This window comes from Panicum virgatum, chromosome 1N (assembly GCF_016808335.1).
Source record: "Panicum virgatum strain AP13 chromosome 1N, P.virgatum_v5, whole genome shotgun sequence".
Classification (NCBI taxonomy): domain Eukaryota; kingdom Viridiplantae; phylum Streptophyta; class Magnoliopsida; order Poales; family Poaceae; genus Panicum; species Panicum virgatum.
In genome coordinates this window covers 16,235,315-16,256,594 of record NC_053145.1, presented here as the reverse complement: position 1 = coordinate 16,256,594, position 21,280 = coordinate 16,235,315, and the positions used below count along the sequence as shown (strand labels likewise).

At 45.3% G+C, this 21,280-nt stretch overlaps 1 protein-coding gene across 1 annotated transcript; it reads left to right on the top strand.

Moving 5' to 3' along the window:
* The first annotated feature begins 17,031 nt into the window (after positions 1 to 17,031).
* On the top strand, positions 17,032 to 18,288 carry LOC120653364. Its single transcript, XM_039931122.1, has one exon. It carries the CDS (start codon positions 17,032 to 17,034, stop codon positions 18,286 to 18,288), a length of 1,257 nt encoding a protein of 418 aa, XP_039787056.1.
* Positions 18,289 to 21,280: the final 2,992 nt, after the last annotated feature.

Sequence of the window (21,280 nt, the reverse complement as noted above, 5' to 3'; positions counted from 1 at the left end):
CACGCCTGGAGCCTAGCAGTAGTCAGGGCCGTGCCGGTATAATAAAGCGGGGCCAGTGCGGAAAATATGACTTCAAGTGATCTCTATATCATGTCGCCTGTCTTCCCGGATATAGATGGTCAAATGGGTAGCCCAACCCAACACGACACGGATCCGATTTTGGCACGGCCCATTTAGCCACGCTAAGTTAACCGTGTCTTGTTGTGCTAGTTCATGGGCTGAGCCAGCGGCCCAACCACAACATGAAGGTCGCTGGATCGTGTCGGGCCAGCCCATATAACCCATCGAGCACACCAACCCACCGGCCCATTGAGAACGACCTCCGTCGCCGCTCACCGCCCGCAGCCTGTGCGTGCCGCCGCCGCTCGCCGGCCGCCCCAGCCTTCGCTTGCGTGGTGCGCCGTTGCCGCTCGCTGGCCGCCCCAGCCCGCACGCGATCGCCGGCCGCCCCGTCTTGCGCGCGTCGTGCCGCTCGCAGGCCTATCGAGCACGACCTCCGTCCTGGCTTGTGCGGCCGCAACCTGCGTGCGCCGTCACCGCTCGCCAGCCGCCCCGGCCTACGCATGCCGGCATCGCTCGCGTGCGGGCGCTGCTGCCTTCACCGTCGCCGGCAGCGGAAGGGAAGGGGCTGCGAGGGAGATGAGAGGGTACAGGGGAGAGAGGGGGGGGGGGGGGATATGTGCTTTAAATGGCTAGAAATTTAGGGTTGGGTGGGGAAGTATGGGTTATTAATGTACCAAATTGTGCTACTAACATAATTAGTTGTGTCGAATCGGATCAGACCCATTAGTCGTGTCGAGTTAGGGTTAGCATTATGGGTTTGAGTCCAGGCCCAGGCACGACCCTATGCATCGGGTGGGGTCGGCACTGACCATATTGGTCGTGGGCTGGGTTAGGGAAGGGTTTTTTCGTGTCGTGTCTAGTGCGGCCCATTTGACCCAGCCTATTTGTTCATCTATATTCCCAGGTGCTACTGCCTGGCTATCGCGCGGCGTCGTAATTGTTGTTTGCCTCCTATTGTCATCACTAACCGCTATTGTCACTTTGTCAGCTTCGAGCCCGAGTCGTGATTGTGTGAAGATGAATCGACAACTGCCAAGACTCGAGGGCAACATGGCAAGCTAGTAGGTCTTTTGGCTAGGTGCCTGTGCGGCCGCACGGGCCGCACACTCTTCCGCCCAGCCCTGCTGCCAGTGACTAGATAGTCAGATACGTCGCCCGTATGAGGAATTGAGCCTCTCTGCGGTCCGTCCAATCCAGAATCCATTCACGCGGCATGCATCGGCTCAATGGACTCTGGATTCTTGTTTCCAAATCAAATCTGCTCTATTCTCGCAACATTCGGGAGCAGGACCTAGGTTTCGCGCCGACAGCCGACCAAAGCTGAGGCCGTACCGCCTCAGGCCATTGCCCGTGGTGCAGGGGAGCCGACCAATCCATATATAGTTACCGAAGTTCTCGGGACGGCGGATCAAGGAACAAGGAATGGGGAATGAGGAACAACATTTAGGATAAAATTTAACACTGCGGGAACGAAAATGTTCCTTTTCCCGTCCCCAGAACGGTGTTCCCGAAATGTGGAACGCACCTCGTTCCACGTTCCCGGTGACTATGGACCATAGCCAACGCTGCCACCATGTCAGGCTCAGGCACTGACGCCACTGCCTCCACCTCAACGACAAGATCCTCTACAGCGTAAACCCGCTCGTGTCGGCGCGCCTCTCCACCATCTGCAAGTCCTGGGTGGCCGCTGTGTCCGAGCGGCTCGCGAGGCACGTCCCCTACCTGTTCATGTACCCGCCATCGGACATTAACTCCGACCGCCAGGGGATCGTCGTCTCCGTCTCGATGGACTCTGGTGGTGCATCAGCACTGGCAGCAATGATCCCGAGCCGCGTGCGCTTGGCGGACACGAATGGCCTCCAATGCGTAGGCGCCATGCCTAGTGGTTGCTTGGACTTCGCAAACTGGTGGTGGTGGGGCAAGCGCGTCGTCCTCGTCAACCCGATCACCGGCATGCGGTGGAGACTCGACGTCGAAAGGCTACATAGGAGCTGGTTGTTGCCTCCGCCGCTGTGACTATGCATCGTCCGCATTATGCCATCGCATAAAGAGACAAGTTTATCGCAATTCAGCCCATTGTAGCGGCCCAACAACTCCTCCTTCCTCACACTCGCAACTCACAAGCTGCTCCTCCTTCCTGGTGCTCACGAGCTCCTCCTCCTCCTTCCTCGCGCTCACGAGTCGGGTTAGGGTCTTCAGGTTTGGGGTTCAGGGTCGGGGTTGGGGTCGGTGGTGTTACCCGGCCGTTGAAGGAGAGCCTTTGGGCGGCAGCGGACCGGTGGTGGCGACGGATTGTGGATGGAGCTACGGTGTTTGATAGGATTTACAGATGGATTGGTTCCCACTACTGCAGAACAGTCCTTTGACCCAAGGCATTTGTCCCGGCTGTTTTTGGGCCCGGGACCAAAGGTGGCTTTTATACCGGGTTCAACGGCTAGCCGGGCCAGCAGGGGGCAGGGGCTTTTTTGTCCCGGGACAAAAACTCCTTGGCCCCCTTATCCCCTTCCCTCTCCCCCTGCCCGAGCCATTCAGCTCACTTATTCTTGCTATTTTTGGCTCGAGAGAGGGGGGTTCTTGCTCATTTCTTCACCACATTTATGAAGATCTTTGATTCCCCCGTCCATCCATCGGTGTTAAAGGTTTGATGCTTGTTTCTCTCTTCTTCCATTGCTTGTGTAGCTCATTTCATGCTTTAGAAATAGAGAAAATGTGTAGATCATTTTTTGAACATTTAGATTGTATATGTAGGTGTGATTTTCTAGTTTTAATTAATCCAAAGGAGTGTAGTATACTTGTTTTAGTTGATAATATAATTTTTTGTATTATGAATGAATTATTTTCACACTCTAGTGTTGTATTCGTTCATGCCCACACTGAAACCATCTAGAAGCTTAAAATTTTTTTTATTTCGAAACAAGTATACGTCGTTAATCTCTATTCAACGGTGATGGCACTACATTTCGGAGATACACGATGCGCTATAAGGACGTCGTCAATGGGCTGGTCGCAACACCAACACTTGCTGTTAATACGAACACAACATTTGGCGCAGTCAGTGTGGCCGTTGTTGCATTGAGAGCATATCAACGAGCATGCTGTCTGTGCCAAGTGTTGTGTTCCTATTAACCGTTAATGTTGGTGTTGCGACTGGCCTATTGGTGACGTAATTGTACCGCACCGTGTCCTCCCGAAAGGCAGTGTCATCACCGCAGGGTCGAGGTTACCGACATATATATTTTCCGAAATAAAGTTTTTTTTTCTTCTAGATGGTTTCTGGATATTGAAAAGAGTGTTCTCCTGGAACTGAAGGGTGTCAAAATAATTAGGAGTTATAGAGATTTCTTTTAATTAATTAGAGATTTCTTTCAATTAATTAGAGATATATTTCTTCATCTTTTGTATATGTTTTCATTGTTATTTGTAAGAGTAATTAATCTGATCATTGTAATTGTAATAGTAATTAATATTTGCATTATAATTGTAAGAATTTATAATTTTGTAAAAAATAAACGTGTTTTGTAGTAAAATATGGCTTCAGCAGCCGGAGGGAGTGGCGTCGGTGGGGGTGATCATTGTCCTTCTGGAGAGAAGAGCACAACTCCAGTAGGTCGTTGGTCCAAGAAACCTAGTGCTTTTCATAGGGCAGCGCTCCGTTGTTTAGAAAAAAATATAGAAAATGTGTGGCAAGGGGCGAGGAACCTCTGTTTGATCTTGAGGATTTGTTGCGGCGTTACGATTCGTCACCACCAAACTCGGAGGTTCCAGCTCCACCATCTTCTTCTGCTCCAACAAGAAATCCATCAGAGCATTCTGTGTTCCCACACAAGGACGGTTGAAAACCTATGTGTTGTTGTGCGAATTTTTAAGTTGCATGTTGATATAATGCTAGATGTGAAGAGTCGGGGTTGGCAGAATTTGACTGTAATGTGTCGAGACTTCGGGAGGCGGTTAAGAAGACATTGGTTGATAGGTCCCCTGAGTAGGATGTATCATCATGTATTTTAATTTGTACTATTTACTTTGTTAAGTTCTGTAATGGATTAAGTACTCCTTTTAATTAATCATGATGTATGATGGATATTGCAGATTTTTTACTTATTCATGTTATGTTACATTTAATTTAATTTAGGTTGGATATATTTTATTTATTCGATATGTGTAAAGAATTTAAATCGATTCCTTTAAAATACAGATGGACCGGCAATGGATGTACAATGCTGACCGACATTCTAACGAATTCATTGAAGGCCTGGATTATTTTTTGTCTGTGGCTGAGGCAAACAAGCAGAATGGTTTTATGTGCTGCCCGTGTGTTAATTGCAAGAATAACAAGGATTACTCCTCTTCAAGAATCCTACACAGCCATATTTTCGCAAATGATTTTGTGGAGAAGTATGTTTGTTGTACGAAGCACGGAGAACAGGGGGTTACCATGGAAGACAATAAAGAAGAAGATTTTGACGACTACTTAGCCGGGAATGCTGGATCGGTGCATTCGATGACGATATTCCCATGGAAGAGCCTGAAGCAGATGTAGCATAAGATGATCCCAGCGACGATCTGGGGCAGGCACTGCACAATGTGCGGGCAGACTGTGAGAGTGAAACAGAGAGATTGAAGTTCCAGAAGATGTTAGAGGACCACCGTAAGTTGTTGTACCCAGGCTGCGAAAATAGATTGAAGAAACTTGGCACCACCCTGGAGTTGCTGCAATGGAATGCGACAAATGGTGTATCCGATAAGGAATTTGGTGAATTACTGAAACTTGTTAAAAAAAATGCTTCCTAAGGACAACGAATTGCCTACCACAACGTATGAAGCCAAATAACTTGTTTACCCTCTAGAATTGGAAGTGCAGAAGATATATGCATGCCCCAACGACTGCATCCTCTACCGAGGCGAGTACGAGAATTTGGATGCATGCCCCGTATGCAGTGTATTGCGTTACAAGATCAGAAAAGATGGTCCTGGCGATGTCGAGGGGGAGTGTCCCTGGAAGAGAGTTCTTGCCAAGGTCATGTGGTATTCGCCTATAATACCACATTTGAAGTGTTTGTTTAGAAATAAAGATAATGCTAAGTTGATGCGATGGCACAAAGAGGAACGCAAGCAAGACTCGATGTTGAGACACCCCGCTGATGGGTCGCAGTGGAGAAAAATAGATAGAACCTACCCTGAATTTGAATTGGATGCGAGAAACATAAGGTTCGGTTTGAGTACGGATGGCATGAATCCTTTTGGTGAGATGAGCAGTGGTCATAGCACTTGGCCTGTGACTCTTTGCATGTATAATCTTCCACCATGACTCTACATGAAACGAAAGTTCATCATGATGCCAGTGCTTATCCCGGGCCCAAAGCAGCCCCAAAATGACATTGATGTGTACCTAAGACCATTCGTCGAAGAACTCTTATTGCTCTGGGGTGATGAAGGTGTACGGATGTGGGATGAATGCAAACAGAAAAACTTCAACCTATGAGCATTGCTGTTCGTAATGATCAATGACTGGCCTGCTCTTAGTAACTTGTCAGGACATTTGAACAAGGGATATAAAGCATGCACACACTATTTAGATGATACCGATAATATATGGTTGACTCACTATAAGAAAGTTGTATACATGGGTCATCGTCGGTTCTTCCCATCAGGCATCCGGTACGAAAGAAGGGCAAGCATTTCAAAGGGCAAGCGGACCACCGAACAAAGCCGATGCACCGTAGTGGTAAAGACGTCTTCGACATGTTAAAAGATCTAGAAGTTATTTTTGAAAAGGGACCTGGTAGCCAACCTGTTCTGAACAAAAACGGAATGGCGCCCATGTGGAAGGAGAAGTCTATATTTTGGGAGCTACTATATTGGGAAGTATTAGATGTTCGTCATGCAAGTGATGTGATGCACCTCACGAAAAATCTTTGCGTCAACCTGATAGCATTCTTGGGAGTTTACGGAAAGCCAAAAGATACAATAGAAGCACGTTAAGAATTGCAACGTATGGAAGAACGGGATGCTTTACATCCACAACAGCGAGATAATGGACGAGAATACTTAAGTGCTGCCAGCTATACTCTTAGTAAGGAAGAGAAGGAAAACATGTTTGACTGCTTGAGTAGTGTAAAAGTTCCATCTGGATACTCGTCCAATATAAAAAGAATCCTAAATTTGGCAGAGAAGAAATTAACAAATCTAAAGTCCCATGACTGCCATGTGCTTATGACTGAACTTCTTCCAGTTGTGCTACCGGGGATTCTGCCTGACAACGTCCGTTTAACTATCGTGAAGCTATGTGCCTTCCTCAACGTAGTTTCTCAGAAGGTAATTGACCCGGACAAACTGATAAAGCTGCAAAACGATGTGGTGCAATGCCTTGTTGGGTTTGAGCTGATATTTCCACCATCTTTCTTCAATATCATGACACATCTTCTAGTACACCTTGTGAAAGAGATTGATATTCTCGGACCAGTATTTCTACACAACATGTTCCCTTCGAAAGGTTCATGGGGGTACTAAAGAAATGTGTTTGTAATCGAGCTCGTCCAGAAGGAAGCATCGCCAGTGCATACAAAACTGAGGAGGTCATTGACTTTTGTGTTGACTTTATTGATGACCTTAAACCGATTGGGGTCCCTAAATCGCGATATGAGGGGAGACTAAATGGAAAGGGTACATTAGGCAAGAAAAAAAATATGTCTGCACAGATGATTTCTCATTCATGAAAGCACATTATGCGGTTCTTCAACAATCATCCTTGGTGGACCCGTATATCGAGGAACACAAGAAGATTCTGCTCTCCGAATTCCCGAAAAAGTCTGAGGCTTGGATTACACGTGAGCACATGAATACTTTCAGCAGCTGGTTGCGGAAGCATCTAATGCATAACTTGGATATAAGTGAACAACTGTTCTTATTGGCTAGGGGACCATCTCGGAATATCTTGATATACCAAGGGTACGAGATAAATGGAAACACATTTTATACGATAGCCCAAGATAAAAAAGAGTACCAACCAAAACAGCGGTGTGCGTATGGATGCCACGGACAATAATGGAAAAAAAGAGACATATTACGGCTACATTGAAGAGATATGGGGAGTTGGATTACAGTCCCAATTTCAAGGTGCCTCTATTTCGTTGCAATGGGTGAAGCTATCTGGAGGAGGGGTAACAAAAGATCAGTATGGGACGACAATAATTGATCTCAACAATCTTGGGTATAGAGACGAGCCGTTTGTCCTTACCCAGGATGTCGCTCAGATTTTCTACATTAAGCACATGTCCGGCAAGCCAAAGAAGGGGATAAATAAGCAAAAGCAAGAGCCTAAACGACACATAGTTCTATCAGGGAAGACAAACATCATTGGAGTGGAGGACAAGACAGACTTGTCAGAAGAATATAATAACTTTGTTGCCATTCCACCTTTCGAAGTCAATGCTGATCCATGCATCCTGCTAGCTAATGATGATGCACCATTCTTGCGCCGTGATCATAATCAATGGACATTTGTGAAGAGAAAGTCTGTTACCGTACCAGTAGCTGCTGATACTTGATGTACTTGAAACATTTTATTTTATTCTATAAATAAGTAATGTCAATTCAAATATTTTGACTATATATGTACTGTACCATTAGCCATTATGTGTTATATATATGTGTATATATATTATTCTTTTTTCTATATTTTTCACATAATTATCAGACTCTAGGATAATTCTCATGCAATTAGTTGAATTACTCAACTAATTATATTTATTTCAAGAAATTACACACACTATACTTATTTATTCCATTAAATGACCTAATTTTATGTAAAACCCACTTTTCAAACATTAATGCCGTGGTAGAATCCATTTTCTGTCGAAAAAAATAGTTTGAAAAAAATTATTGAACTAATACATTTTTGCATGGCCAAAATAAATAATGTAATATGTACAAAGTTATATATTTTGTGGACCCAATCAGTTGAATGAAAATGAAACATTTTTGCTGTGTATAGGAAGTCTAAATAAAATCAAAAATATTGTTTGATAATTTTTGGATCCATAATTTTTTTTAACTCAATTAACAAATGATAGCCTATTTTAAAAGAGAAATAAAAAGAAACAAATGAAAGTGAGGAACATTTGGCGGGAATGATGAAAACCGGGCCTCTTTTGTCCCGGGTGATGGATCCACCCAGGAGTAAAGGTGGGCCGCAGGCTGGGGGAATTTGCGGCCCGCCAAAAAATACCTTTTGTCCCGGGTCAAGCCACGACCCGGGACCAAAGGCCCTTTTGTCTCGGGTGGTGGCTTGACCCTGGACAAAAGGCCCTCCCCCCATATATAGCTCCCCTTCTTCCTCTCGCCCCCTATTCCAACACTTAACCACTTCTTAATTTGCGCCATCTCCTCCTCGCCGCCGTCGTCCCGAGAGCTCCGCGCCACCCCGTCCAAGAGCTCCGCGCCACCCCATCCAAGAGCTCCGCGCCGCCGCTCCGAGAGCTCTGCGCCGTCCTGCCCCGAGAGCTCCGCGCCGCTGCCCCGAGGGCTCCGCGCCGCTGCCCCGAGAGCTCCCGGCGCCAAGACCCCGACTGCCGCCGCGTCGTCGTGTTCCCCGACTGCCGCCCGGAGGACGTCCGCACCCAGTGCGCCGTCGTCATCCTCCCCAAGCGCCGCCAGGAGGACTTCCCCGCCCAGTGGACCGCCTCCCCGAGCGCCGTGCAAAGAGGATTGACGCGCTATGGCCTCGTCCCCGGCCGCTGGCCGCTTCCGTGCGGCGCCGTCATCACTGCATCCTCATCGTCCCCGACCTTCGACGCGCCCGTGCGCCGCCGCTGAGCCCAGCCGTCGCCGCGCCTGTGCGCCGCCGCGACCTCGCCACCATATGTGAGCACGCCGGCCGTGGGCCGCCGTCGCCCCGGCCCCCAAACCCTACAATTTTTATGAATTTTAGTGATTTCTGACCAAATTTTAGTGAATTTTGTGCAAATTAAAACCATAATTTGATGTAAATAAGGTGTTAATTTGTTTAATGTGTTAATTTACAAATTTGAGTATATTTAATTTGTTTAATGTGTTAATTTGTAAATGGTAAATTAGGGTATTTAATTTGATGTAGTATGAAATTAGTTGAAAATGAATTTTAGTAAATTTAATTTGTTTAATGTGTTAAGTTTTTTGTGTGAATTTCATAAATTGTAAATTATGGTATTTAATTTGATGTAAATTAGGTGTTAATTTGTTTAATGAGTTAATTTATAGTGAAATTATATTTAATTTGTAAATATATGAATGTGTATGTAGTATGTGTGTATGTATATATGTGTATGTGTGTACGCACGCCGATCCAATCCTCGTCCAGCTAAACGTACGCTGATTCGATCCTCGTCCATCTAAACGTATGCTGATTCGATCCTCTGTAGCGAAAATGGCCTCTCATGCCATATTTCAATATAATATTTTGGCGATTGATGACACACACAACACTTGGACTAATGTGATTGTTAAGATGACTATTCTCAGGCTTTTAGGTTTAAGTGATGACAAAGAGAAGAGAGGCGTAGCAAGGCCCGAAGGGCCACCCAAAGGACAAGAATCGAAGAGACTGTGAAGAAATTCAATACACCGGTTGAACCGATGTTAAGGAAAAGACACACGCCGGTGTAATTGTCCAGAAGCTGGAAACTGAAGATACACTCACCGGATTAACCGACGTTGAAGAAAATGCATACGTCGGTGCATTGCCAAACGAAGACCGATGAAAATACATACACCGGTTGAACCGACGATGCATCGGTCACTTGCATCGGTTCAGTTGTCCAGAGAGGTGGTTTTTGGAGGAACGTGAAGAAGTTACAATCACCGGTTAAACCGACGCTAATTTTACATACACCGGTTGATTGCATCGGTTAAACCGGTGATACACCGGTTAATTGCTAACGGCTAGTTTTTCAAGTAGCAGTTTACATACACCGGTTGAACCGATGATGGCTTTTGGGGTACGTCGGATTAACCGGCGTTAAGCACATTTCTGGCAGCTTTTCTCCAACGGCTATATTTGCTTGTGCTGCCTATATATACCCCCAAGGCCGGGTCATTTGGGAGTGCTGGAGTTCAAGGAAGTATACAAGAGCTAAAGATCATCTCCAACCACCATAGAGCTTCATTGTACATCATATAGGCTTAAGCACACTTGTGAGAGTGCTTAGTGCTTGTTTAGGCTTAGTTCTTGAGAGAACTAGCTTGAGAGAAAGCCTTGCTGCGGCAAGAACCTTGTGTACTCGTCGTGTGACCCTCCGACTTGGTGTGGAGTGGCAACGACACTTTGTGCGGGGAAGGAGGCCCCTACTTGGTGTTAAAGCTCCAAGATAGTGAAGACGGTGCCGTGGTGACGCTTCGAGATAGACGGTGGCGGTGACCTCGTCTTTGTGACTTGGCGTCACTTAGCCTTTGCTTGTCGGGAGCCTTGGAGGCGTGGCAAGACGGTGATCAAGCGAAGAGACTCGGCATCATACTTGTTCTTTGTGAGCAAGTGGCCGTGGACGTAGGGAGGGACTTTAGTGTCCTAACCGAACCACGTTAAATCGTGTGTCTTGGTGTCTTCACGGGAGTTTGCATATCCTCTCCCTTACCGCTTTACTTACCGCATTACATTTCCGCATTTACTCTCTCTTGCTTACCTTTACTTTCCTAGTTAGTTTGATTAGGATTAGCTATAGGTTGCAAGTCTCTTGGGGTAAGTAGAGGGTAGCATAGATAAACCTTAGTCATAACTAGCATGTGTAGGACGTGTTAGGTTTATCTTATGCAATTAGAGTGAGCCCTAGGTTAAAAAACGATTAGCGACCCTATTCACCCCCTCCCCCTCTAGGGTCGGACACCCCGGTGATCCTTACATCCTCGTCCATCAAAACGTTGTCGTCCGATCCAATCCTCGCCCATATAAACGTACGACGATCCAAAGAAACGTCCAGCTAAACGAAGTCCGATCTAAACGTAGTCTCCTTCTCAACCGGGGCAAATAAGGACTTTTTGGAATCCTTGTGACTAGATCTATTCTGTAAAGTCATAATATGGGAATTACTTAGTGAATATTTCATTGAATTACTTGGTGATATACTTAGAATTACTTAGTCAATATTGATGTGAATTATTTAGAGAATTTTCTTAAGGGTTTTATTTGTATTCATTTTTTAGTTACGATGGACCCGCGACAACAAACAGACGCGGAAGACGAACAATTCCTGTTGAATATGATTGCCGAAGGTGGTGGTGCACAAGGAGATGCCCCCGAATAAGCTGATGATGGCAGCAATACCAACATATATTTGAATATGTCCGGTGACGGATTTGAGGCACCATCCATTCAGGATGACGCTGCTGCAGAGCAAGATGACGCTGTTGGTGAGCAAAGTGCTAATGTACATATCACAACTGTACTTACTTGTATTGAAAATCATATTTTCATTTGAATCTATATGAATACTGTATAAATATATGTGTGTTTCTTATAGCCCTCTGGATCATCATCACAGCAAAAAAAGACGAAGCGAGGCCCGACAAAGAAATTGGAAGGGCGGTACATTATAACGGAAGTTGCTCCAGATGGTGAACCGATTGCTCCAGAAGCTGCAGTCAAAAAATTCGTAAGACAATCCAGATGTATTGTCAGGGACCAGATCCCGATCAGCTTCAGGCTATGGAAAGCTTACAATCCAAGCAAGCAAAGGGATGCGGTACCCGAAAGAGAAAAAGAATGGTGCTGGCGGGAGCTTAAGAAGAACTTCACAGTTCTAGCTAAATCAGAAGAGATATGCAAGTGCTGTACCCTGAGCAAGATGGCCGAACAGCTGCAGACATTCAAGAAAAATTTAACGAAGAAATATATCAAGACCGAGACCACGCCAGAGTTTACCGGCGAGCTTGAAAAGATAAAGGATCACTGGGATGCCTTTGTGCAATACAAGACTTTCGAGCTTGGGATTGAGAAGGTGCAGAAGGCCAAAGATAATGCCTTGAAGAAAATTTACCATCACACTCTAGGGCAAGGAGGCTACAAGCTCGCAATACCCAAATGGGAGAAGATGAAGCAGGATCTGCTTGACAGAGGTATCGTACCTGTGACCATGAACTGGCCAGAAAGGTCAAGGACCTGGTTCTATGGTCATGGGGGAAGCTTGGACCCAGTGACTAGGTCTTGCATCTATGGGCAAAAAATCCAGCAAGCAGCCTAGAGACTACATGAAGCAATACAAGCAGTGGCCGAGGGAACGTTCCAGCCGGATAGAGAGAGGGACAAGTTGACTTATGCTCTTGGGAATCCTGAACATCTGGGCCGCACACGAGGCAAAGAAGAAAAAATGATGAGCGGGAGCACTTGCGAAGGCTAGAGGAACAACTCCTCTCACACGATCAAAGACTGGCGGAAGAGGTTCAACGCCAAGTGGGCATAGCAATGAGCCAGCAACAACAAGCGCAACTGGTGCCTAATGTCGCAGCCGATCATCAATCTCAGTGGAAAAGTAGCTGCGCTTCCACAGACGTCCCCGTCGAGACAACGGGAATCCAGGCCGCAGTTGAAGCGACGGCCCCACAGCAGTTTTTAGTGGATGAGATCACCCAGCAGACACCTTGTGACCTGCAGACTGCCATCAAGAACTTAATGTTCACTATTGTGTATGGTACCGCCATGCCAACCCAACCAGGCGACGTGTACCACGGGAAGCAAATTCTGGCATGATACACTAGAGTTGGCGTGGAGCAGGTGTGCCAGGGTTGGGAGATGCTCAAGCTTGATATTCCTGGAGGCGACAGGGAGAGGATACTAGCAGAAGCCATTCATGGCTACATCCTATGGGATATGCGCTATATTGTCCTAAAGTCGGATGATCGAACACCAAGACCGACATCTCAGCATGCCTCTCCAAGGCCGTCATCTCCCCAAAACTCCCCAATGGCAGCACTGTCTCGGCAAGGTTCACGGTACATTCTCCATCACCATCATCTCATGCGCCGATGAACACTCAAACGTCACCGTCACCTCCATGGTCACCCCTTCTGCCGCCGGCAAAGAAGCAGAAACAGCCGCCGGCAAAGAAGGTAGCTGCACTGGCTAAGGAGCCTCCAAAGAAGAAGGAACAGAATAAAAAAACCAAAGTGGCTCCTATTAAACCCTGGGACATGAGTTTTGAAGAATGCGATTAGATTACTCAAGAAAGAGTTAAAGAGCACTTCAAGCCGAAGCAGAAGCCGAAGCCCGAGAAAGTGATAAATCCTCAAGATTTGAAAATTTTTAAGGGAATGTGCGAAGCAAATAAGAGAAAATTCATTCTGAAAGATCCCCCTTCAGACTACGATCGCACAATTATGAAAACTGCTGAGAAAAAGAAGAGAAAATCAAAGTCGTCGCCATCCGACATTCCACAGCTCGGAGCCCAAAAGAAACAATCAATAGAGCCTCTCGTAGTGGGAGAGACGATGCAACAACAAGACTTTGTTACATTTTTGAAAGAAGCAAACCCGACAGCGGCTCAGATTGCAGGGGGAGAAGAAATTCCAAAGGCCGAAGTGGTTGTCAAATGGACGTATGAGCTGGGCAAATCTCTTGTACCCCTCGAAGTAGTGTCTGTGCTTCCAACGCAAATGTATAAGCTGCACGAGCACTACATGCGTGCGATGGCCGAATGCAACTTCATGTAGGGTGCAAAGATTAAGGATGATGATTTCTTACGGGGGGAGGCCATTGTATGGATAAACTGGGAAGAAGTTTACCTACTATTCCATCAGGAGGACCTCGACATCTCTATGGTCAGCTTGTGGGTTCTGTAAGTATTTTACTCTCCTTACGTATTGTTTTGCATGATCTCAACATACTGGTCCCTTGATTTATTCGATATCATGTAGAATGGAGATACAAACTTGCAGGAGAAAGGGATACTCTCACCTCGGCTTCATCGACCCAATTACTTGTAATTGGAGGCTTCTACGTGACAATTCCGATGAGATATTCCAAAACTTGTTCAAGTACTTAAGTGTTCATCACAACAAGCACATGATATTGTTTTCTTACAACTTTGAATGAGTGATTTCTACCATCTAACTCTTTCTGTTCTGTATCATCGAATTGTTTAAACCCTAACTATTCCATATAATCTTGCAGTGAACACTGGGTCCTAATGGTCATACTTGTCGACATTAGCATGATGGTGGTTATGGACTCATTAAGGAGACCTACAGAACAATACATTGATCTTCTTAACATGATGAAAAAGTAATTCTACCACTACTCCCTCGATGACTGGTACTTTGAATCACTCTGTTACTTGACTATAATTGTTCTAATCATACACAGGGTTTGGAAACAATTCGCTAAAAATCATCCAGGTAAATTCAACAAGGAATTGAAGGTGAAGACAGATTTTGCGGTACGCACTTGGATGATTCTTTACATGTTTCATTAGTTTTATTATAAATTCATGTAAATACCTGATAATTTCTTTTATCTTAAAGTGTATGAAGCCGAAATAAGGCACTAATTTATGCGCATACTATATATGCGAGAACATCCACGGTCTGGTAGGTCCTAAAAAGGACATGGCAGATTGGGAGGCCGAAGTAAGTAAAAAACTTGTTAATGTTTGAACTCGTATTGTAATTAGTCAAAATTAATTATCCCCTTTTCCATAGGTCGAGGTGATGCGCGATCAACTCATACCAGAGGAAAAGATTATGGCGATTCAAGAACAATTGTCCGGATTTATTATTGAGCAAGTCCTCGATCCAAAAGGCGAATTCTACTATGATGGACACTCTAATATTGACAATCACATCAAATATGATAATATACGCGTATATGCGTAATTAAGAACAAATATACCTATGTAAATATATATGTGTGATGTAGGTATTATATATCTATTTATGAGTATGTATGTATTATATATATAAGCCCTCCAATAATATATATATATATATATATATGTTTATATAATATTGGTCCTAGACATTTTCATATGTAAAGAAATTCACACATATAGATATGTGTATACATATACATATATAAGTGAATTACTTCATATATGAAAACTGTCTAGGACAAATATTATATAAGTAACTATATATATATGTATATATTAGTAGAGATCATACATACTGAATTCCAATACATAAGTTTAATTGAAATGCAAAAGTACAATTGAAATAGAAACAGAATTGAGAAAAGGAAAATAGGAAAAAAAAGAACCTTTTGTCCTGGTTGGTAACACCAACCGGGACCAAAGAGTCCTTTTTGTCCCGGTTGCCAGACCCGGGACAAAAGAACCCCCTTTTGTCCCGGCCTGGCGGTCCCGGTTGGGAAATCGGGACAAAAGGGGTTCCCAGTCGGGACAAATTAGCATTTCTGTATTAGTGTCGTGTTCTAAGCAAGGGTGCACTTAGGACTCCCTTGTATATCCAAGATGTTACAAGTTAGGGTAACAACCTATTGGTGGTCTTTTTACAAGGAAACGAGTCAGTTCAGATCTACCTTGGGATGCAAAATCCGGCCTGTACTTAATTTACCAATGGCCCTTCTTGAATCTGGCACGGAGCTATATGGCTGGAACATAATCATCTCCTGAAGATCTGGGCCCCACTCCAGAGTCTACCTCCATCGCCACCTAACTCGGAATAAAGTTTAATTTCATCTATTTATGTGTTTCGAATGGTTTCCCATCTAAAGTTTAGTCTATGAATCTAAACAGGCATGGACTAACTCCAATAGTTTCATATTCCTCTTCATCATCCTTGTTTTTTTGAAAAAAAGAAAAAAATCCTCTCCAATAGTTCCCTATTCTAACTCCCCATCTTCTAACAATTGACATATTACCCATCTTTATGCTCAAATATAGGCACCACACCGTGATTCCCAATCCCTCTTCCCGCCACAGAGTTTTCTGCCGGCGCCTGTTGTCCCGCACTTCTTGGCGCCGCGCCTGGTCTTCTTCGCAGCAAGGTCGTCGCGAAAAGCAGGGCGCCGCCGGCCTAGGGCAAGATTCAAGAACGGTTTTTTCAATCCGGCTTGTAAGATTTGCGCCGGCCTAGGGTTTGCGCCGGCCAGCGTTGGCCATGGGCGTTCTGCTGGGGCTGGGCAAAGGCGGCCTGCTGCGGCACTTGGCCTGTGCCCTGCGTTGATTGTTGGCTATGGCCGTTGGCCATGGGCGCCTGCTGGCGCTACCCTGCACTGGCCCTGTGCCTTGCGGCTAGGGGTGCCAATGGGTAATCATTAGGTGCCCCTCTAACCCTCTCTAGTTTAAAATTTGGTACTAATTCTCCAAAACCATATCTCAATTTGAAAAAAACTAGTACAAAATTTTGAACTAAAGAGGGTTGGAGGTGCACCTAAATGTCACCAATTTGCACCCCTACTTGCGGCCATGGGGGCGTTGGACATTGTTCTGCTGTTGGTCTTCACTCGATTGTGTCCAATGATTTGTTATTCATTGTGGGGCCATTTTTTTTATTTTTGGGAGGAAAAATAGGGAACTCTTGGAGATAGATATTTTTTCCTCTCCCTAGACTTGACAAACAACAAGTTTTGGGACGAAAAAAAATAAAGAACTGTTGGAGATGTAAGTGTAGTTATCTAATGTTTATTAGCCATTAGGTGATCCGAATGGAGTAAGCCACTAATAGCCGAATCTAGATGTGACCCACCTGAAACCAAGCTACAGCTTCATCAGCAATACAAGATAGTAGGTCATCTATCGTCTTGACGAGCTGGTACGGTGCCTTGAATTCCTTTGTGTGTTTGTCGTGTCTTTCTTGACAAAAGACACAGATGATATTGGGTGTAAGTTAACCCCCCCTGCTTTCTCTGCACATAAACTTTCTCTCCTATTATAAATGAAAGGCAGAGCTCTGCCAGTTTGCTAAAAAGAAATACGATCTATTCTCGCAGGATCCGGGAGAAGGAACTGGGGTTCGTGCCACAGAGTTTCTATGTTGCCATTGCTAGTGATGCAGCCGATAGGAGGCAAGGCCGCCGCCATGTCAAGCTCGGGCACCGACGCCTGTGGTGCCAGGAGCGGCAAGGTAAGCGGCGAGGCCGGCGCAGGCGGCCCTGTCGTCGAGCTCCCTCTCCACCTCACCGAGAAGATCCTCTACAGCATCAGCCCGCTCGCATCGGTGCGTCTCGCCACCGTCTGCAAGTCCTGGGCGGCCGCCATCTCCGAGCGGATTGCGAGGCCTGTCCCCCACCTGTTCGTGTACCTGCCGCCGGACAACAAGTCCGACCGCCGCGGGGTCGTCGTCTCGGTCTCCGTCCCGATGGACTACGGGGGCCCACCGGCAGTGGTGATCCCGAACCGCGTGCGCTTGGCGGACACCAACGGCCTCCGCTGCGTCGGCGCCATGCCGAGTGGCTGGCTGGCCTTCGCGAATTGGTGCTGGTGCGACACCGGCGTCCAACTCGTCAACCCGATCACCGGTGCACGGTGGAGACTCGACGTCGATAGGCTACGTCGGGACCCGGTTATTGCCGCCGCAGGTGGTGCTGCTGACTCCTTCATCTGCATTGGCACTGACGAGCTCGTGCTCTGGTGGCGGGCTGGTGGCGGCGAGGAGTGGTCGAAGCGGACCGTGGCGGCGGCGGCGCATCGGACCGACGGCATCGTGTCAGTGGTCAATTGTAACGGCCGCTTCTACATATTGGACAGGGACGGGCAGGTGTCCTTGATCGACGCCACCGCGCCGCCGCCGGTTGTCATAGAGAAGCTTCCGGTGGCGTGCCTGCTCGAGCAGTTCCCTACCCTCGCAACGACGGCCACGAGTCACATGCTCGAATCAGACGGGGAGGTCCTCTTCGTCCGGCGAGTGCTCGCCTCCACCATGGAACACAGAGGGATCCCGTTCTGCCATCACAACATCACTGAGCACCTCTCCATCGTTGGCTTCGAGGTGTACCGGCTGGACGTGGAGGGCCAGTGCTGGACGGAGGTGAAGAAGCTGGCTGGCGACCGGGCGCTCTTTGTAAGCCCCCTGTCGTCGTTCTCGGTGCGCTCGTCGGAGACGGAGGGCTGCAGGAGCAACTGTATATACTTCGTCGACAAGAAGCGGTACTGCTCCTCGTGCATCCGAGACGACGGCAACACCTGGGGTGTGTACTCCATGGATGACCGGGTGGTCTTGTTTGAGTACGTTGTCACCGGGGCGGGACCTTGCTCGTCGCCGACGTGGTTCTTACCTAGTGCGGCCTTAGGCTCTGAATTATTTTGATGCATTGTCACTCATACCCTGAGAGGTATTGATGCTTGTAAACTACTATGATAATCACAAAATGCTGGTATTTTTTTGGTAACACATGGTATGATGTCAATTTTGGCACCGTAAAATTACAATTTAAATTACAACACATGCATGAAAGAAAAGAATAATTTTAAAAGACAAACTATCCCACTTTTTGGATAACCGTCAGGAACAGAAAGAGTGACCTTTCCGGACCATGGACTCCTAGCGTCAAGTTCCTGAAGGTTAGCCGTTGGGAATTTCATTACCAATACAGGAAACCGAGGGTGTGCTGTGTGCCACCAGGTTTGCCGAGTGCCAAACCACTGGCACTCGCCAAACAAGCTCTTTGCCGAGCGTCGGCCCTCAGGCACTCGGCAAACAAGGGGTACACGATATATATATCCTTTTTGCCGAGTGCTAGCACAAGACCAATATGTGGCACTCGGCATACCTCCTCTTTGGACAGTGCCATAGGAAAGGCACAGGGCAAAGTCGGCGCATGTGCCCGCCACACACGCCGGCCGTGAAAGCCCTAACAGCCGTTAGAATTTGCCAAATGCGGCACGTACGGCACTCGGCAAAGCAAGAACTTTGCCGAGTGCCTTTTGCTAGCACTCAGCAAAGCCAGCTTTGCCGAGTGCCATAATTGCAGCACTTGGTAAAGTATGCTTTGCCGAGTGTCTTATTTGTTGCACTCGACAAAGTTTGTTTTTAATACATTTTGAATTTCAAATTTTTTCTACTCTCCTCTAATTTGAAAAGTTATTCTCTGGTGATATATGATACCTTTATCAATTGGTTTACTATATTCTGGCATTTTATTTTGTTTACGGGAAATTATTGGTCAAAATGAAATATGAATTGCAAGTGGGTCGAAATTTCAAAATAATTGAAAGGGAAAGTGATATTCATGTTATTGAATCAAAAACTAAGATGTATCGGGGAAAGAAATTCAAATTTGATACATCTTGATCACGAAACTGGACTGCAAACCTGTGCCCGGACGTTCGGAAAAAGTAAAAAATAGCAAATTATGTCTAAAAATCATGGGACATGTTGAAATATCATGTTATCATACTGGGAGAGTGTGAAAAAAATTAACAGTATTTTGGACAAGTAATAACGTACGCTGCTTACAAACCCGAGGATCTAAGAAGTTTCAGAGAGATGCGAAGTATTTGACAGGATTTGTAGTCGAAATGACAGTCGCTTTGAGTTTTCACTGCGAAACTTTTTGTATAGATAACTAACAACCAAATATGTGCCCTGTGTATTTTTGGTTACTTTTTGAGTCAGTTTTAAATTTTTTTATATTTTTTGCACTTAAAAAATTAACATTGATTTATCAATGTTTTAAGTTTGAATTTGAGATGGAGACGCATGAAATAATAGGTTTTTTCGCATAAAATCATGAAATTTAAATAGTTGAGTCAATTTGGCAAGTTATTTAAAATGCATTCAATCAAATTTTGTCAAATACTTGATCTAAACTAATAACTTGATTTAAATTGAAGTTGAGTTTCGAACGTATGAAATAATAAATTTTTTCGCATAAAATGATTAAACATGAATTGTCAGTGATCTTTGCAAGGTATTTAAAATACATTCAATCAAATTTACTTTAACACGGTTTGGAAATACTTTATAAAATATAATTTGAATTTGAGAATGAAACGCATGAAATAACAAGTTTTTCTCATGGAATCTTAAAATTTGAATGTTTAGCCATTTTGGCAATGTAAAAATTGTCTCAAAGTTATGCAAACATGAAATAGTGGTGGGAGTTGAAAGGAAAAAAATTTGGATTGAAAAAGTCCTTTACCGAGTTTAGGGGACATATGCACTCGGCAAACTTTTTTTTGAAAAAAATAAAGAAAGAGATATGCCGTTTGCCGAGTAATATATAAATTGGATAATTTAGGTAGTTTAATTATTTGTTTAGTTTAATTTTAGTCTGAATCCATTTAGTTAGCACATCTAGTTAGTAAATTAGCAAATGAGTGCTCATTAGCAAAACAATATAGTTAGATATATAGATGTTAATGTAGTTAGTAAATTTGATTTCTTTTTTTGCGAATGCCTGTGATGATATTAATTTTTACCTAGTTTTCTTGCTGAGTAACATATGATGACCTTGAGCTTGTGCTGTATAGTTATGTTTCTCATGATTTTCATCAAACCATGTGAGACATCAATGCCCAAGCAACAGCTCGGTTGTGATGATATGATGGTTAGGCTGGGTGTGTGAAAGCATCTAGGCCCCTAATTCGAGTTTTGGTAATTAATGACAATGGTTATGGACTAACAATTACATTTGAGATGATATGCATAGGATAGTCCATAGATGAATGAGGTTCAAAGGATGATCATGGAACGTTTGGAGTTGATGTGCAAAGTTTGGGCTCAAGACAAAGGTATATTGTAGGCCTTTTGCAATTTTACCGGTCATAAGGTGTTTAGTGGATGAAATATGACCAGATTTGTTGGATAGATAGCCGTTCCATCAAGAGGGGTCTTTGCACTCGTGCTTGATGGGTCTCTAGTGCTATTTTGCTCAAAATGTCTAGTTACATGTATGAGGGTTGACTTTGTTTTGAAAAGTTTGAAAAATGGATCAACAGTTTGAGTGCTGACTGCCCAAGTGCGGACAGTCCGGCCTAGGTGGGCGGACGGTCTGCCATACATTTGAAAAACGATCAGAGACTTGTTTTGTCTCTAGATGGCTTGATAGTTGTAGGGCGGACGGTCCGGCCCAGGTGGGCGGACGGTCCGTCCCTCTAACTCATTTTTGTCCAGAGGCACTCCTGTCTCAAGCGCGGAGAAATTGAACTGCGGACAGTCAAGCTACAGGGAGCAGACAGTCCGCGGGTCTCTTGAGAAAACGTCCAGAGACGTTTTATGTCTCCAGTGGAAATTTAGGTTGAACGGCGGACAGCCCGCCCCTGGGGCACGGACTATCCGTCAGTCATTTTTGAAAACG

Excerpts from the sequence above, each read along its gene's own strand:
- LOC120653364 (XM_039931122.1), top strand. The coding sequence starts at position 17,032 with ATGCAGCCGATAGGAGGCAAGGCCGCCGCCATGTCAAGCTCGGGCACC.